Source organism: Eretmochelys imbricata, chromosome 6 (genome assembly GCF_965152235.1).
Source record: "Eretmochelys imbricata isolate rEreImb1 chromosome 6, rEreImb1.hap1, whole genome shotgun sequence".
Lineage (NCBI taxonomy): Eukaryota > Metazoa > Chordata > Testudines > Cheloniidae > Eretmochelys > Eretmochelys imbricata.
Genome location: NC_135577.1, coordinates 46,429,297 through 46,449,869, shown reverse-complemented (window position 1 = coordinate 46,449,869; position 20,573 = coordinate 46,429,297). Strand labels below are relative to the sequence as shown.

Below are 20,573 nucleotides of genomic sequence, written 5' to 3'. Positions count from 1 at the left end.
TTGATTATCATTTTAGCAGAAACATCCTGCTAATGTAGCTTACTCCAGAATCCCAAACTGTCTACCACCTTACCACATTCCAAAAGTCTCAGCTATGCCTTACCCAAATGATAAATCCCCTAGCTTCCTTCTATAAAAGCTTCTATGATGCAGTTATGCATTGTCCTTACAAAAATCCATAGACATTGAAACTGAAATGTAAGGGGAGTATAAAATAAATTATATTTAATATCAAAATAAATGCATGGATCTGGTACACAACTTTCAGTTTGTCTACTGGAGTGCCACAGAAACTAGGACACTTTTGTCCACAGAAAGATTGGTCTTGGGGTTAAGGTACGAGAGTTGGACTAAGGAGATCTAGATTCGGGCCCTGGCTCTACCACAGGCTCCCTGTATGATCTTGAACAAGTCACTTAATCTCTCTATGCCTCAGTTCTCACTTATCCAATTTTGATGCAAATACTTTTGTCTCTCTTTTATGTAGATAGTAATCCTACTGGGATAGGGACTGTCTCTTACCATGTTTGTACTGTACTAAGCACAAATGGACCTCGATATTGCTTTGGGCCTGTCAGCATGACCACAGTGAAAATAATCTGAATCCTCCTTGCACCATCCAACATAGCTAAGGGCATGAACAAGGCACCGCCATCTCTGGTTTTCCTGGGCCGTACATTGCATGTCCTCTTGAAAGTCAGTCCCATAAGTTTCCCCTCTCTAAGTCCTGTTCAACAGAAGGATTCTTTCGTTTGGCCACTTCTGCCTGTTTCAGCAGCTGCCCAATGGCACGCTTGCCTTGGCAGACACTCTGACTTTATTCATCACACATGGCCCAGATATTTCCATCTTCTTTTCCAGATAACTTTAGAAAAACAGGGTTGTTGAATTATTGGATGACTCTCGGCATTCATTATAAATTCATTCAATTTAATACCCAGTATTTTCCTGAGGCAGTTGCTTCCAAAGGCATTTAGACACCTGTCTGTACTTTTTGGTAGTTTTCCAGTTTTCACATGCATATATTAAGGCAGAAATAACATGAATGTTGACGATTCATAGGTTAGTCTTTAAGTTGTAGATTTTCAATGACCAAATTTTGTCTAAGCTGGTGAATGCAGCTGCCACCTTGCCAGTTCATGTCATTATTTCCTTCCGGATATCCCCAATGATTTGTACATTACTGCCAAGGTATGTGAATTGACTCATCTCTTGTACTACTTTGCCTTCTGACATAACGCTTGCAGTGGGAGTTGTTGGCTGTAAAGTAGTACACATACCAGCTGTAGTGTCCCGTGGAGTAAGGTCACTATGTTGTAGGGGGACTTGTCTCTTGCACCGCATTTTTACCACCTTTTTAGCCCTGTGCTGACCTGTCTCTCTCTGAGTCTTTCTGTGACCTGGCCAGAAGATCTGTTCTCTTCTTAAGTTCATCCCCTTTCTGGGGTAACTAAAGATCCTGCTGAAAGTCCAAAAAGATATCCATATGATAATTCTCTGCCCTCTTGGGCTGCACTGTGATTCTCTGCTTCTGGTCACCTATGCTACTTCCTCCTAGCCAGTTTCCCCCCAATGCCTCCCAGCCCCAGTACTGAGGCAGCTTCCTCAGGGATCTCCCTACTCCTTCAAGGTCCTATCTCAGGACTTTCCTCATGGGAGCTTAACCTGCTTCCTGTGCGTCTCCTCCAGACTGACTTCACCAGGCCCTTCCCAAAGAGAGGGAACTCTCCTGGCTCCTCTCTCCTTGTCTCTCTTTTCTGAGTTCTCCACTCTGTGAATATAGGCTTTTCCTGACCCTTTCACAGCTGGGGTCACTAATCATCATTAACCTGCCATATCACCATCAGCTTGGGGCTGTCAAGAACTGGGACATGGATGGTCAGGTTCAGTGGGTAGCACCATGGGTGGTCAGGCCTGAGGTTCGAGCCAGAGTTTGTAGCCAAGGTCTGGAGCCAAGAGCCAAGCTGGAGTCAATATCCAGGACCAGAGCCAATGGTCAGGCCAGAGGTAATCAGAGGCTGTAACCAAGGGTCAAGATGGAGTCAATAGCTAGGAACCAGAGGGCAGGGCCAGAGGACAGGGACCAGGAACAAGGTGACATCTGTCTTAGCAGCAGGTTAGGGATCTGCCTTGTTGCACAGACAACTTCTTAGTACTCCCTCCAGGCTTAAAATTATGTCTAGGCCAAACAGAGGCCAGGGAAGGGAATGCTGGGCATCTCTTCCATGGGCAGCACTTCCTGGAGTGACTGGTCTCCCAGGATGTAAGGTGTGTTTACTGTGGCTCTGCCAGCACTGCCCGGTGATGGTGTGGAAGCACCCCCAGGCCCGGGTTCAGATCCCACAAATCCTCACAGGGGCTAGCTGGTAGGTCACAGGCAAGGCTGTGTCTGGCTTACCTTAAAGGCCAGCTGGCCTCTTACACTTGGGTTGTCATTAGATTTTTTTTTTTTTCATAGCTGATCATTAACCCCATCTCTTTAGTAATTCTGAACAGTCTTACCAAGTTTGTTTGTAGTTGATTGAGCTGTCACTTGGAAGAGCTATGTCATCAGCAAAAGCTAAACCTTCTAGTGTACTTCTGTTGAAACATGCAATGCCTGCGTTGTATCCATCTGCACTTTTTCTCATAATGAAAGGCAATGGCCATGCCAAAGAGGAGAGTTGAGAGAATGCATCCTTCTTTGACACCAGAGTCCAGGTCAAACCATTCACTCAAATGTCTATTTACTTTAACTATACACGCTGCACCTTGATATGAAGACTTGATGATGTTAATTATTTTTGTTGGCATACCATAACATTTCAGCGTGTTCCAGAGTGAATCATAATGGAGGATGTCAAATGCTCTCTTAGTCTATGAAGTTTATGATGAGTGGTTTTTGCCAATCAATGCTCTCTTCAATTATTATTTTTAGGGTGGAAATGTGGTGATCTTCTCATGATCTTCTGGGTTGAAATTCATCTTGCTCTTCCTTATCTTTGTCTCAACCTCTTCCCTTATTCTGCTTAAGATGATACTGCAAAGGACTTTGCAACACCTCACCAGTCAGTACAGTTGCTTAGGTTGCCTTTCTTTGGTATTTTGACAAAAAATGCCATTTTTCTATTGTTCTGGGCACTCTTCCTGGTCCCATTTTTTGTTCAGTGATTTTATCAATGGTCTCATGATTGCAAGCTTTGAAAGGGGAAAAAGGAGGACTTGGGGAATTAGACCAGACATCTTAACTTCAATTTCTGGAAAGGTACTGGAACAAGTTATCAAACAATGAATTTGTAAGCACCTAGAGGTTAATAGTGTGATAACTAGCCAGATCAGATTTTCCAAGAACAAATCATTCCAAACCAACCTAATTTCCTTCTTTGTCAGGGTTTCTGGGCTCTTGGATGGAGGTAGGGAGAAGATATAGACATAATATATCTTGATTTTAGTAAGACTTTTGACCCAGTCCCACAGGACATTCTCATAAACAAACTAGGGAAATGTAGTCTAGATGAAATTACTATAAGATGGATGTACAAGTGGTTGAAAAACATCCGCAAACAATAGTTATCAATGGTTCACTGTTAAACTGGGGGAGACGTATCTAGTGGGGCCATGCAGGGGTCTGTCCTGAGTCCAGTGCTTGTCAATATTTTCATTAATGACTTGGATAATGAAATGGAGGATATGTTTATAAAATGTTAGATGACACCAAGCAGGGAGAGGTTGCTCGCACTTTGGAGAACGAGATTAGAATTCAAAAAGACCTTGACAAATTGGAGAAATGATCTGAAGTCAACAAGATGAAATTCAGTAGAGAAGTGCAGAAGGCTACATTTAGGAAGGAAAAAATCAAATGCACAACTACACAATGGGGAATAAATGGCTAGATCGCAGTACTTCAGTAAAGGATCTGGAGGTTACACTAGATCACAAATTGAACATGAGCCAGCAATGTGATGCAGCTGTGGAAAAGCAAATATAATTCTGGGGTGTATTAGCAGGAGTGTCATATGTAAGATGTGGGAAGTATTGTTCTGCTCTACTCTGCGCTGGTGAGGCTTCAGGTGGAGTGCTGTGTGCAGTTTTGGGTGCCACACTTTAAGAAAGATGTAGACAAATGGGGAGAGTTCACAAGAGAGCAACAAAAGTGATAAAAGGTTTTAAAAAACTGGTCAAATTTAGTCTTGAGAAAAAAAAAGATTGAGAGAAGGACTTTTCAAAGAGGATGCTGTCAATTATTGTCCATGTTCACTATAGGTAGGACAAGAATTAATTGGCTTATATGTATAACAAGGGAGATTTAGGTTAGATACTAGGAAAAACTTGTTAATTATAGCAAGTTTATAATTGATACTCGGTTACTGGAATAGATTACCAAAGGAGGTTGTGGAATCCCCATTACCGGAAGTTTTTAAGAACAGACTAGACAAACACCTGTCAGGGGTGGTCTAGGTAAGTTTACTTGATCCTGCCTCAACATTGAGGAACTAAACTAGATGACCTCTCATGGTCCCTTCCAGCCTTACATTTTTAAGATTTTCCCAGTGGCCATTGGTCTTAACCTACAGCTGCCCCAGGTTTTAACTTTTTTTTTAATTGAGGCTTTCACTTTTTGTGATGTGAGATGTTATGATGGCTAGTTCTAGCTCTTTAATTTTATGTCAAAGTTAATAGTTTCTTGCGGTGTTAGTCTGTTTAGTGCCTCTTGAAAGTGCTCTGCACAATAACAAATAAAAAAGAACCTGGGTGCAGCTTGATAGAGAGGATTGTTTACCCCACTGATTGTTCTCTGATCATTTAGACAGTGTTTAATTCATACTCACTTACACTTGTAGATGTAACTGCCAAATTCAGGGTCAGTACCAATATACAGCAGTTGGAACCATATTTTTTTTTCTTCCAGCTCTCAATTGGAATGCACTGGGGGCAACATTTTTGTGAGCTGTGGATGGGGACTAAGGTGGTTTAGGAAGACCATTTGGGAATGGGAGTATAGCAACTGCATAAATGTTGCCTGGTTTTAACTTGTGTTGTTTATTATTCACACATAGGGAGTTTATTATTCCTTCCTGTTTACGGAGTACAGTAAGGGGCCTGTCCTGCACACGCTGCTAGGCACATGGCTTACTTCTGTGACAGGACCCATGACACTTGGTAGTAAGTGTTTTCAGAATTGAACCTTAAGTGTATTTCACACTTCACCAATTCATGAAGGACAAGGGGAGAACTCCTGGCCACAATGAGTCAATGGCAAAACTCTGCTTTTGTGTTTCGTGCCTATAACACACTAATTCAGACAAAATATTAGGCTAGAAAGTGTATTTTAAGGGGTTTGAGAAGGAGGAAGGTGGTACTTGCAGAACAAGAAATGAGAGCCTGTTCCAAATATAGGGGCAGAATGAAAGAAGATACGAAGCTGAGACAGTGAAATGGTTTGGAATGAGTTTTTTTAGTTGTTTCCTTTGAGTGTGAATTCATATCCCTTACTAGCTGAATAACTATCATAGATGTATACATCTGTGGGTAAATACTACAGTATTTAACAATACCTCTTTCTTCCCTTTTTCGATATTGTAGGTAATTCAGAACATAACAGAACTTTTTGCGGAAGTGCCTAGCCAGCTATAACCCCCTTTTTTAGCATTAAAAATGGCTTCATATATTCCCTGTACTTTGTGGCAAAAATGGGGGAGAGAATAAAAGGAATGTAGCCATTATCAGAAGCCTTCAAACCTGCTTTGAGTCTGCTTAAAGAAAATAGTTTTTTAGAAACAAAACAAAACACAACAACATTTATTTATGGATCTCATTCTGGAAAAAAAAGTATAAAAATACATTTCTTTTTCCATGGGATTTCACAGCACAGTGAAACAGAGACCCTCTGGGGTATAGAAGTGAACCTAACAGCATTTTTCCAGGATTACGTCATCTGTTTCACTCACACTTTCACATCCTGCATTAAACCACATGTATGTACATCAACAAGACAAGACTGTAAAAAGAGTGTAACTGGGGACCTGTTTTCGTGATATTTGATAGGAGTAATTGTGGGCACTGCTGTTTCAAAGTAACAGTGGATATACTATACTATGTCAACAAAAGTCACTCTTGCCATATGGAAACCTAATTATTTCTGAATGATCTGTTACAAAACACTTTTGAGACATTCAAGCCATTTAAACAAATCAGTAAAGAATATTTGAGCATAAAACCTGTCTTTAATAAGAACTTTCATGTGTTTTAGAGTTGGGTCTTACAGTAATAGATTTGAAAATAATAATACTAAAAAAAGGCTTATTTTTAAAAGGAGGCAGGGAATTGTATCAGGTGTTAAGAAAATATTGGTATCCCCTTGCGATTCTTCAGAATTGGCCCAATCCTCCTGTAATTGAAATGAAAGGGTATTTTGCGGTTGGCTTCAGTGGGAGCAGGATTGGGCCCTAAGTTTGTGGGAAATGGGGTAGAATATAGTGTGATATATATTCAATGCATGATATAGTTCTTTAGCATGTAAGATAGCTTAGGCTGAATGGTACTTTGCTGTTCTGTAGTCTTATTTTAAGCATTTTTGACAGTGATATCGTTTGTACTGATAAGTTCTGTCATCTGAGTAAATAGAAGGGAGGCCATGAATTATTTATAAAGCAAAACACCCCCCACCCTCCCGACCACCAATCTAGCACATGTTTTGTGTTTACCTGCCATTGCCACTTCTGATTTCATACTTGTTCAGGCTACCTGTCAGTGACATTGGCAAGATGTCTTTTGGTTAGACTCGATAACATAGCAGTCAGACAAGCTTAATAGTTCAGGAACCTAGACACTTTTGCAATTTGCCTTCAGTAGATCTTCATATAAATTGTGTAATCTAGAAGTCTTAATCATTATAAAAGTAAGAGATTTTGCTAGCTTCGTGCAAATATCTCTTTCACAGTGAAACTCGCTTGACTGATACAGTTAAGGGGAAGACTCAATTGTTAAGGTGAATATATTTAATTTATGGGTAGCACATTAAATAAACATTATGTACTGAAACGAACCCAGTATGGGCCTGATACATTACTGAATGGCCATACTCAATTACATTTCTATATCCAGGCTTTGCCATCTACTTAAAGTAGGAGACACAGAAACAGAACGTTTAGAGTCAGATTGTGTTGGTGACACCATGTGTTGGTGACGATGCAGAGCCACAATACTCTACATGAGAGCTCTGGAAGACACTGTGCCTCAGCAACGCATAATGCCTCCCTGAGATCCCTGGCACAAAAGGTATCATGTATGCTTCACTCTCCTTCTTCATGTGCAGCATGCTCTCCTTCACACCTACTCAGCTCTGCGCTCAGTGTAGAAGCTCTGACTCTTTCCCACCCTCTTTGGGATAGTAAACACTCAGGAGGCTCTTAGCACAGGGATTGCAATCCTGGCTGGCTCCTATCCCAGGTATTGAAAGGAGGAAACTTTGTGCACACCACCTTCTTAATTACCTACCAAGGGGTGGGAGTCAACCAAGGTTTGGTTCTTAAATTAGTCTTGCATGAAGTTATTACGCACCTAAAGTGATTTTAAAATGAGAAGGTATCCAGATTTTGTGAGGTGAGTTCATCTGATCTTCTTAATGTCACAACTAACTGAGTAAAATGATCATCCACATATCTATAGGGACACTATGGGACAGATCCTCAAGTGATGTAACTGACTTCTCTCCTTTAGCTTCAATTACATCAGCTGATCTGGCTCTGTGTCAATAGGCTCACATAGCAGCATCAGACTGGGTTTTGGGGGATATATGGTCTAGTGAGTCAAATGAATGAATAATGTTGCCAAACACCACATTTTCGAATTCACGCATATATTGGAGCTATTGTAAATTAACAACATATGTTTCAAAGGTTTGATTATAGTAAAAAAGTATGATAAGACATTGGGCCAATTTCTAAACTCATTACACTGTCTTGCATTATTTTAACTCTGCCGATTCCATTAATTACTCCTGATTTGCAGCAGTGTGAGGTCAGATTTGGGACCAGTGTGTGTCTGATGGAAATGATATTGAGTGAAACAGTGGTATAATTTGTATTCATAAGGAGAACTATCACCATCAAGGACTCAGTTCCATAAAACTCAAGATTTCTCTCTATTTTGGTGGCTTTCTGAAGGGCATAGCCTGGCCCTGAATCCTTATTCTGATAAAACTACCACTGATTTTTGATTAGCTTTCTTTTGTATTGTTGTTTTTCCTTTGAAAGCTCTGTACTTTTTTTATTCCAATGAAATTCTCATTCACTGAGAGTTCACCTGAGGAAGGAGTGCAGGATTGGGTTAAGATGAATGAATGCTTCAATACAACACCAAGAAGGGTGTAGGTCACGAAGGAGAACTCAATTGAAAAGGCGAAGCAGTCAGTGTTTTAAAGTGTGAAATTGCCTCAGGATACTGATGCTCACTCACTCTTTGAGATTGTTCTGATATGAAGAAGGTATTACTCTAGAAACCTGACTAGTGCTAATTGTTAATATTGTTAAAGCCCAATCCTATGAAGAGGAACTTCTATTGACTTCAACTCAGCACTTCTCAGTATGGGAACCTAAGACAGAATGGAAGGGAAAAACATTAGTGGTGGGGTGAAGGGGGAGAGCTAGGAGGACTGGGAAGGATTTCAAACAGTGATCAACAAACTATTACTTAAATTCAAGAGTATTTTTCCACCCTCCATATCTGCTCTGCTCTTACTCCATGAGATCAAGCCTTATGTATTGTATCCTTGGTATTGCCAACCCCTTTGTACAAAATTATGAGACAAGTTCCCCAAATAATGAAATTGGCTTAAAAATGAAAAGATTTTTTTAAAAAATAATAAATGATGTGTTTCTTTTTTTATTTGCCTCATGTGTTTGTCTCTGTTGTTCACTTTTTAAAGTTTTTCTCTGTACCCACAAGGGCTAGAAACCTACTTAAAAATTAAAAAGTTGAGATTCGCACATAATTCACACCTCACTCTTGGGACTGGAGCTTTAAGAAAAAACACCAAATATCAACAGACTTGCAATAAAATCAGGAGCTGGCAAAACTCTCTATTGATCTTAGAGTTTTATACTGCCACACATCATCATATTATTTAAGAGCCCTGCATGTAAAATCAACAGCATTAGGAAAGTCCCTAGAGGACTTCAGAAAGTCTCTGTAACTTCTTTTATGGTGTCAGACTTTTGCTTGGCGTAGGTTTTTTGGGAGGGTTGAGAGGAGTTTGGGAATAAAAGGGGAGTTCAAGCAGTGAGTATTTCTTATGGTGGTAAAAGTTTTCTCAAAGAGGAAGGCTTGGCAATATTTCCTAAAGATGGTCAGATTCTGGATTCACCTGATCTTCTGTGGAAAATTGTTCCAGACCTAAGCCTCCTTGACCAAGAATACTTTGTCTTCAGCTTTCACGTGCTTTGTACTGGACTTTGAGATCTGCATTATTCCAGAGGAGCACAGCTGTTTGAGGGTTCATAGATAAATATTCAGTCTGTGGTATGCCTGGGCTTTGATCCATTAATTGCCTTGGAAATTAGGACCATGGTCTTAAACTGGTATTGGATGCTGTTTGGGAGCCAGTGGAGGGACTTGAGCACAGGCCTTATTTGCTCATGGGGGCTGAGCCATAGAGTAGGCGGGCAGCCTCATTCTGTACCAGTTGGAACCTGAGCATTCTCTTCAGCTTCAGATAAAGCAAGTTACAGTAATCCAGCCTGGAGATGATAAATGCATGGCTCATTGTAGCCAGGTCCTCATCTGGGAGGAAGGGATGAAGTTTCCTGGCAAGCTGGAGGTGAAAGGAGGCATTTTGGGAAACTGATGCTCCCTGATCATCTAAGTTTAGTGAGGAGTCGAACAAGACCCTAAGGCTTCACACCACTTTGATGAATGGGGCTGTATGGCTTCGTTGGAAGGTGGAGACAGAATTTTGGCTAGATCTTCAAAGTGTTTCCCCTTTCTGACCTGCATCACTTCAGCTTTGCCTGGGTTCAGTTTGAGCCAGCTGCTTTTCATCCAAGAGCAAATTTCCTGTAGGCATTCTGCCATTTTAGTAGCAGCAGTGGTTCCATCAATTCAGAATGAGATATATAGGTGAGTGTCATCAGCATCAGTAATAATTTTTTTCTTAAAACCTATATTCCAATGCCTTTCACTATTTAAAATAAACTAGTGAAACTAATGGTATTTGGGAAGTTGCACTGTTCTACACTACGTCCTTTGGTCCTTAACAAAAGGAATAATTCCTTTTTTCAAAACTGTATAACTCAAAATTATTGGGCCTAATTCTTGAATTCAGCTAAACTGTGCTTGCCACAGGACCCCAGGAGCTGACATGTAGGAACATGGATATATGTGGCCTTTATACCACTCCTCTCCCTATTCAGTCCCACAGCTACGGAGTTACTCCTAGCTGTACCTGTCACTTAGTGGATGTGTCTGGAGCTGGGCATTTCTGGAGCATAGCAGCATGCTCTAGGCTACAGTCCAGGAGGCAGTTTTGCAGGGGCAGACATCTTGCAAAAACTGTGAATTGGCTAGTTAGGCTAGCTTTATGGCTTCTTTGTACTTTTGGGGCAGCACAAAGAGGTCATATTAGAACAAATAATTGGGTGCATTATCTTGATTATACACTACTGCTGTGTAACATATTTTATACAAACTGCATCTCAGTTCTTTATAGAGTTTTTTCCTAAAGATTGGGCCAAATCCTAGTCTTGGTGAAGTCAATGGAAGTCTTGCAAGTAACTTTAGTAAGATAAGTGTTTAATTTCCCACCCCCCTCACCCTCCTGACTGTCCCGCATAAGCCAGCTGTTCCTAAATCCTGTAATTAGTGTGCTGCCAGCAGCTGGGGGTCAGGTGAAAGCCTTCTAAAGTCATTTGATTTTTTTTCTTGCAGTATTTTATGTGATGCTTTCAAGAATTATTTGGACTGTTGATACTAACTTTTGGACATAGAACTGGAAACTGCTACAGACACCATTTGCATTTTCTCAGTTCTTTAGTTAATGGCTATTGGATCTAACAACTAGCTCCAGAACAGAAGCAGATCAAATCACTTTAATGGCAAAGCTGCACAATAAAAACAATTTCGAGGTCTGAATTTCTCAGTGATGGGGCAACATTGAAAAGTTATGGGGTAACAATGGTCACTTCTCAGCTTATTTGGCCTTCTCTGGCAGATATAGCTTTTGACACCATAAAAATGAGCTTTACATGAAAATTAAAATTATTGATAGCAGCTTTGCATGTATCTCTTGCAAATGCAACTAGGGTACAACACTCCCTCAGTTTTTCTGTGCTAGTCATTCTGTTTGGACCAGATTCTGCTCTCAGTTATACCTGACTAAATCTGGAGTATCTTCCTTGGAATCAGTGTTTAGTTAGAATTACTCTGGTATCATTGATCTGAGAATCTGGCTGTGTCCTAGTCCTTGATTTTGTAAGTACGGGATGATAGTGTGTGCTTTACTCAATGGGCTTGGAAAGTCAGCTGTTCAGAATTTTACAGTCCCAAAGACTCTAGCACATGCATTGCTACCCCTGTTCCTAAGGTGTTTCTTGGTTACTAATGAAAGATGTGAATACAGTATTTTCAAAACTGTATTGTTACCTTTAAAAATGACTGCAATCCGCCCCAAATTTGGGGGAAGTTCAGATCCAAATCTGGATCCTTACTTAACAGCTGACTTCTTATTCCATTAGCTGAACCAAAACACTGGATTCCAAGCTCCCAAACTTGGGGAAAGTTCTAGTACTGATCCAGATCCAAACTTCACATCTTGGGTCGATCTCTTCGTACTTTTAAAAGCTCTGCCAGGCGAATACTTTTGTGCCAGATAGATTGTACTATTTATTTATCTTTGGCTGTAATTCTTGAGGGAGTGAGCAAGAGTGACCGTTGACCCAATACATATATATCTATGCTGTACCTGCATGATGTGATTTCATGTTCCCTAGGTACAAATACTGCCCTTCCAAATATCATATACCTAGAATGAGGGGGTTTTGTTTTATTTTTATAGACCCTGCCAGTGCGGAAGATTCCATGCAAAGCCAATGCTCCTTCAGGGTCTTTTTTTGCACGAGACAACACAGCAAATTTCTTATCCTGGTGCAGAGATGTGGGGGTGGACGACACATGCCTATTTGAATCAGAAGGCTTGGGTACGTACTTGCTTATATGGTAATTGACAATGTTAAAATTCTGCTTTTATAGTGTCTACTAAAAGGTCAGTTGTGCTACCACTGATTTTAATGGGAGTTGGATTAAACCAATAAGGCAAAAGCACTGCTGTTTAAAATTGATTGGCTACTGAATATCTTTGTGGTCCAGGTGGACATTTTGCAGATGGTTAACTTTCATACGTGCCTTGTTACATATGTTAGAAGTATAGTGTGATCTACTAAAGGTGATTAAATAGCATTTCAAAATACTATATTCATTTTTTTAAAAAAACAGATGACTAGGAAGAAAAATACCAACACAGTGTTTTTAAAACCTGGAAATAAAGTTGCTTAATGTATTGCAGGCACTTAACCTGTGGCCCTTAATCAGTCAAAATTCCTATTTATTTCACTGGCAATTCAGTTTGAATAAGAACTGCACAGTCAGTGATGGCACTAGACACTCTAGTGCCCTAAGCCACTGCTACCCAATGGGGAAGGGGGAATCTTTAAAAGGGCAGTTCCCTATCAGTGATATCCTGGCTGGGCCACAGCCGTCTTGAGCTTTGGATCTCACCACTTACTGCTAACCTGATGGAGTGCCAGGGGGGCAAGTGGGTGCATCTGGACAGACACTTATAAGCATAAGAGCATGCAATGGAATGTTCAAAATTAGTCATATTTTAATATCTACATATGTGAGACCATGCCATTTTTAGATACATAGTAGTTATTAATGACCAAATTCCTCCATGATATTGTGGTTCGTGTAAAAGAAAAAAAATCTGTTTCTGAACTAGAACTTTATCATTGGTCAGAAAATTTTAATTAATTAAGCACCAGGACCAAGATCCATTAAAGTTTAGACACTGCTTGCAACCTGCAGTAAAGTACAACTGAGTTTCATCTTGTAGTAATAGATATAGTAATAATACTACTACTAATAAAATAATGTAAAACTAAAAAAAGCAGCTGTGACAGAAATCAGGGGGAAGAAAATACTGTGCTAGCTCCTGAGTCTGCTTGCACCCCCCTGCAAGGGATGGGCACAAGACCTATGCACCACTTAAATCCCACATACGCTGGACTTAAGAGGTACACGGGCTTTGTATTTGCCCCCTGCACAAAGATTTATTTTATGCTAGGTACATTTTTTTAATTGTACAGATCCCTAATATTAGAATGGCCTGAAATTCTTGCTCCTTAGTTCACCAAACAAGATGATTCTTTCTGTCTCTGGAGAGTAGGGTCCAAATGTGCTCACAGTTTTGGCTGCAGGAAATTCACCATTATACCACAGATTTGGTAGGTATATCTCAGGAAGGGAGAGAATATGAAATTCTTCTCCCCGTCCCACACTGACTTCTTTTCAGCTGATTCCTCTAGGCAGTTGAGGAGGAGAGTGATATTCAACACTCGTGCCGGCAGCTGCTCCACTACAAGAATGGACTATTTCAGCTAAATCATCATCCTAATAATGCTTCATACCTATTACTCTTCTCTTTTGAAAGAAAATGTAGGACAACTTTTTGCCTCAAGATTGCATTTCAGTAGAAAACACAAGATGAAGAGAATCGATTGTTTGCTTGTGATCTGAACTCGGATAAAAGCCTAAAGCTGTTTTGATGAGACTAATCTGTTTCTACTGAGGATAAATGAACACACTGTAATGCATCAAGAGGCTTCTGTATTCAGTTCCTCAAAAGATCTTTGACTGTATAAGTAAAGCCTTATCTCTGTTGCAACTGATCTGTTCCCCTTCTGTTCTAGTGTTATGCTTTTTGAGCACTATTATTTGTGAAAGGATTTTGCTTCACTTTTCACTTGATCTGTTCTATTCTTACGCTGTTTTGTTTAATACACAGAACTGTTGTGTATCCTTTGGGGGAAAACGTTTGGCAGAGAAGAATTTAGCATGTGTTGACAAATACCAGTTTTGAGGATATTGCTTTGAAGATATGTGGATTGTATCTTATCACGTTTTATGTAGGTTAATTGTATTTTTGGGTTGATCATCCTTCTCCCATGAAAAAAATCACATGGAAGGCAAACAGAATGATCACACTTCCAAAGCTCTGAAGCTGTGGAATATCTGAGACAGAAGGGTTTGCAAGCGCTTGAGGGAGCAAGAGGAATAGACCCCTAAATGTATGGATATTGTGAGATCGACAGCTGGATCTGTGGCTATTCTATTATCTGTGTGAAGAGTAAGTCCCTGGATACTATCTCCCTTCCTCCACCCCACCACTGCCGGCTCACAGACACAGTGCTGCCATTGGCTGCCTGCTCTGCCCCTTCCAATTCCACTGAAATACAAGTACAAGATACCTTCCTTATTGCACAACTTCCGCTCTTAAGAAAGGAAGGTAAAGTATTCCTGAATATATCAAGTACAAGTCAGATCAACTTTTATTAGAAGAACTTGATTAAGCAACTCATTTTTGTTGACTGGTTGAGAGGTCTGTTAAAAACAAGTTTTGCTGTTGGTGGTGGTTTTTTCCCCCCCTCTTTTTGAGTATTGGTGTCTAGCAAGATATCCATGCTAATGGATAGAACACTTGGAAGAACTGAGTGGTGACTCAGTGTCAGATGTAGGACCTGAAACTAATATGAGCTCCTTTTCTGAAATGGTCTAGATCACAGGTTGATGGTGTTCGTTTAATTATAGAGCTTCAAGCAATGAGAATTGGTATTTTTACCTGCTTTTTGCTGGAGCTCTTAGCACAATGGGATCTTTATCCTGATTAGGGCCTTTGAGGCCAATGCAGTAGAAATAACAACTGCAGTTATAGACCTTTACATTCACTTTCCCTCTAGACAGCAAATAAAAATTCAGTGAAACTAAGAAATATAAAAGTGATGAGTTATGTCTGCACATGACATACTGGTGTTTGCATTGCTTTATGAAAGATCTTTGTGTCTTTGAGACTGCATAGCTCTGAAGATGGGGTGGTTACTAAGGTAATAGGTTTTTTGGTTTGTTTGTTTGTTTTTGTAATAAACCAAATTGATGTGTAAAACCTGTGTAAATTGTCAGTGGTACAGCAAATGTTTGCTCATCTAGTCTCCATGGTCCTCAGTTTATTGGTCTTAGTCTACCTGATTGCGTCCTCTCTCTTCTTTATTATCTTGCTTGCCTGCCTATGGTATATAAAACCTGCTTTAATTAATTAGAACCACTGTTACATCTATATTTAGAATATTTCCCTGTCCTTGTCCTATTTAAATCTAAGGCTCTTGCTCTAATTTTCTGTTTTTGCTGTGTCTGATTTTATGAGGATGTTTTTCATAATGTTTCTGTTGAGTTGTTGAAAATGTTTAAATAATTTATGATGAAATAATGGGAAAATGCCCTGAGTCCCTTGCAGGAGGGAATAAAACTGGGGACATATTTGATAAATAATAGTAATGATAATATAAATTTTATTATTACTTTTATTAAATTTGGATCCTCCTCCTTGAGGGAGGAAAAATCATTTAATAAATCATGGAAATCATAACAGTGGCACAAATATGTACTCCCTGTGCATCCAAAGCCCCCATTATGATCATTTCTTAGACTATAATCACTCACAGATATCCTCCCTCAGAACTGGGCACTGTATAAACACAGAAGCAGATATAATCACTTCCTCAAAGAGCTACACACTATTGATGTGAACAGGAATTTTGGGAGTTAGGGAGGCCTCAATTCTGCAAGGTACTGAGCATTCTGGACCTGATCCAGTAAGGTATTTAAGCACATGAATAGTCCCCCGGATATCACCCCTTGTCTTCAGGTCCATGTGAAAGTCTGAACTTTTACCTACACCAGGGTCCGCATTTGTCCATTGCATAGGAATCTTCTTAGGAGTATATTTGTAAAAAGAAAACAATTGACTTCTAGGGATTTGTTCTCTGAAGACATACATCCAAATGGATTACCACTGCCGCCTACACTTCTCCCCTCAGACTTCTTGTATATTTTTAAAGCTATTGCTCTTGTGCTTAAAGGATAAGTACAAGCTTAAGTGCTCTGTTGGAGCAAGGCCAGAGTGCTCAGCACCTGTGGGACTGAGGTAAGAATGCAGGATGTTTGGTAAGGAAGCAGAAGAAACGATGCATTCTATTTATTTTTGCAAGTACAATTATCATGTCATCAAGCAACTTGATTTTACAGAGGTCCTTAAAGGGTATAAATCCTGAAGTGTGTAAATAGTGTGTGTACACACTGGACCTAATCCTGATCTCACCCATTCACACCAGTGTGAGTTGGAGAAGTCAGTTCTGATTTACTCCAGAGTGATGGAGAACAGAATCTAGCTCATTACTCTTCATAAAATAGTTTGCTCTTTAGTAATTTATCATCAAATGAGACACTTTTAGACCTTTTTAGACCTTTTTAGACTTACATTGTTTCACTACAAAAGAGTCTGTGAAGCGAGCTGCCTCATTTCAATGGGAACTCTGGGGCCCTTGTGCCTCAGGCTGACCCAATAGGTCTCGTTCTCCATTGCCTTTCCCCTTATGTAGTTAGTTACACCCATGTAGAGTGGGTATAAAATGCTACTAGAGCTCAATGATACTATGTCATACTCACTTTGCACTTACTATGCACACGTATGACTGCACAAGGCAGGAAAGAATCAGGCATAATGTCTCTAGCAGTAGAGGGGACTGATGCACCTGTCTCAAGACCTAGGAACTACCAGTGTCATCTCTTTCTCACACCACATTCCTCCCTTCCCTCAACCCTCTACCAAATCAGCAGTATTAACACTAGCGTGGAACAGTCCTGAGTACTACAAGTGACCAGTCCCAATGGTCAGCCCCAACTGACCAGTATCACTATGACCCAGCCCCAATGCAGTTGCACAAGAGGGGGGATGCATCTTCCTCAGCATGGGTGTTCCAATATAGTGTCCCTTTCATTCACGTCTTTCACAAACAGCATATCTAAAGAATATGGGATTAAAATTACTTACCAGCAACAACCTTATCTATGGCCCAAATTTTTGTCCTATAGGCAAAATAGTGAGTGTTGCAGTCCATGGGTTGTAGTAGCATTTGCACCTGCAACATCCTGCAGAAGTTCCCCTGTGCAGGGATTTAGGCCAGTGGATCCATGAGACTATGATAATGCAATTTACTAGAAGAAGTTTGCATTCAATACTGAGGTTATTTTGGTATGGGGCTTAGACCTGAAGAATGTTGTACACTGGAAAAACTCCCATTGGCCTCAGTAGGAGTTTTGCCAGGGTAAGAATGATAGAATTCAGCCTGATTCACATAGTTAAGAAAGTTAAGGACTTTTTGTTAACAATGACTGTGTCTATACTCTAATGTTATTGGATGGTTATAGGATGTGGAGCCAAAGAATATTCTTCATCTATTTCTTCGAAAAGAATCTACACAGCAAGACGAGGGTTTGCCATTAACTGTGCCAGCATGCTGTGTGTGATTTGTTTTAGGCGTGTTTGATGGTATTGTTCTATTCATCCATTGTGCTTGTATATTCTGTTTTTGTGTGTGTGATATCTGACATTGACTTATTTTGATGCAATACGATGATCACCCTTTAGTAGAGTAGGTTCTCTAAACAGTGGTCTGCATTGTTTTAATGTTAGTGTAGAGTAAAATGCAGACTTCTATGTTCTCCATTCTAATATTGCTTTTTCACTGCTGTCAAAAATAGCAAGCAAATATTTATTGCTTACATTTTTATATGCACAATATAGAGCAGTTTTTTCTTTGTAATACTCTTAGTATTTGCTCAAATTTCACATTTAAAAGAAAGTAAAAACAAAATTAAAATCGATGACTATGCCACTCTTTTTCAAATGACTATTTACAATTTGAAATATTGGGTTATATTTCATATCTAATTGCATCAGAATAAGACTTTGTTTCTATCCTTCACAGTGTTTGACTAAACAATCCACATTATTGTTGAGCGTGTCTTGTCACTTTGAGGACTATAGAAGCACCCTGAACCCTATTGTATTAGCACTATACAGTTAAGTTAATATATACCAGTAAATATCAAGTGTTTAGATGTTCCATAATTAATTCCATACTTGTACCACAGTTGAGAGTTAGAAGTCATGATACATCCCATATGAAAAACTTTTACAGATTGAGAGATATATCATTACTATAATTGAATATGGAGAAAAAATAGTGAAGTAGCTCACTGAAATAAGAGTGTGATGGTATCACTCTTTTGGGAACACTGAGAAACTTGAATAGGGTGCAGAACAAAGAAATTGAGTTTGGGGGAAGGTGGAGAATAACTATTATTTTGTTGTCCTAATATTGTCCTGATATTTGGGATTGTTTCCCTTAGGTATTTATGAAGGTTAAAGGATATAAATCTCTTTGGTGATTATGGGGTGGGGACCAGGTATTTAGGATGAGATTTTCAAAGGCACAAATATGGGTTATGGGCCTAAATCTCATTGAAAGTCAATGAGATGTGAGTTCCTAAATCTCATTTGTGCTTTTGAAAATTTCCCCCGTAAAGGTCAGGGAAAATCCACATTAATGACATATAATACTGTAGTCACAAATAGTGGAAATTCAACCCAACTGCTGTAATAGGCAGTGCAGGCAGTGACACCTGTAATTAAGGTTGCCATACACTTTCCATAAAAGCTTGTTTTCAGCTGCTTATAACTTGCCAACCTTAAACTGTTTGGGCTGAAATGGTGCATTTCTACCTCAGGCAGAATTTTGGAAAGTTTCATCTGAAGTGGTTCATCCATTCCTGAGAGTTGGGGAAAATATGGTTTGCCCATGTTAAAAATATTCTTAAAATTGCTTCATTGATAAGAACCAGCACCTCTATACTTTGGAGCAGAGACTTGATATTTTGTGGGGCAGCTCACAATGGTGTCAGGGAAGTGCCTTTTGCAATTTCTGTGAAAATTTGCCCAGATTTGACCAAGTTATAAACCTCTGACAAGTTTCACATGCTTGGTAGAGACTTTAGAATTTAGCAGCTATGTTTTTGAAGATTCTATCTCAGCTGAATATGCTCCATCCCCTCACAGTTCCTAAATGTTGACCAGACTGCGGGTGCCATCCCTACAGAGTGACCGAGTATGTTCCAGGTCACGTCTGCAGGAGCTGAGCAGGACTTTCCCTGCAATTACTCTTCCCAGATACTGGGGCATTCTGTGGTGCTGTTTAGCAAATAGCTGTGAAACCCGCAAAGTGTGAATCTCCATTCCTGTCTAGTGGCAGGTCCACATAGAAGATAACAGCCTTCTACTATTACTAGTTATTCCCTTTGCTCAAGTGGTGTCCAGTGGATCTAAAGATCCCCATCCTGCTGAAGACTATGTATGGGTCAATACGGTTTCACGAGATGAAATTGTTTTTTCTACATTTACATTTTTTTAAAAGTTAGGAAATTGCATCCCAAAATACTACGTTAATTTAAAATTAAGGTTGGAAAGTCAAGCACTCAGAATTAAGAAAATAGTCAAATTAAGGCTGCCCACGTAATCTTAATTCAGCCCTCTTTAACATATGCTTTATGATAGTATCTGAACACGTAGTTAAAGCCTATTTTTTTTCTACAGGACCCCTCCCTTATTCAGTGCCCAGGATGGTTTTTACTCTGGGAATGAATCAGGCTGTAGGACCAAAGCCTCATTTGTTGCAGAAGTTGGAAGGTGTGTTCTGAATGAATAAGGGGATTGTAGGAAGAGAAAGGACAGTCTAATGGCTAAAACAGTTGAATGGCACCCTGGAGAACTGTCTTCTCTCTGCTTTTGTCAGAGAATTCCTGTGTGCTACTGGGAAAATCACTTAAACCAAAATTTTCACAGGTGTGGTCTCTGATTGTTTGTTCTTCATTTTCTGGGTGCCTGACTTGAGACACTGGGGTCTGATCTGTGGAAGTGTTGAGCACTCACAACTGTATCTGAGGGCAATGGGTGCTAGGAAATGCTACATGCTATGAAACATATGACCCTAATTATCTCAAATAGGGCATCCCAAATTAGTTGACAAGTTTGGCTTTAATTCTGTGCCTCCATTTCCATGTATAAAAAAGTAATACCACCTTCCCTTACATGGGTGTTGTGAAGATAAATTCATTAATATTGTAAAATGCTAAGATGAAGCACCTCAGAAAAACCTAGGAGGGAACTAATAATTCTGTATTCAGTGCAGGGTTTGGATGGTGTGCAGTGAATAATGAATGCGGCCACACACTGAATAACAAGGATTTTTTTTTAAAAAAAATTGACAATACCATCCATCCTGTGCAGTGAATGAGTCAGATATCCTGTGGAAAAAGTAGTATATGATCATGTAATTAAAGCCTTTGGCATATGCCAATGCACAAGGGGGTCAAATTAAGTTTGCAGAGGCAGCCTTATTTCTGTCTGACTATGAAGTGCTTGATTTTGCAAA

The 20,573-nt window shown here is 39.7% G+C and overlaps 1 protein-coding gene across 1 annotated transcript in view; it reads left to right on the top strand.

Annotated features, from left to right (window-relative positions):
- GAS2 (growth arrest specific 2) overlaps window positions 1-20,573 on the top strand; it is a 118,055-nt gene that overhangs the window by 34,065 nt on the left and 63,417 nt on the right. Inside the window, exon 3 of the mRNA XM_077820136.1 lies at window positions 12,029-12,170. Within this exon, the coding sequence (XP_077676262.1) occupies window positions 12,029-12,170 (142 nt within the window). The remainder of the gene's footprint in view (window positions 1-12,028; window positions 12,171-20,573) is intronic.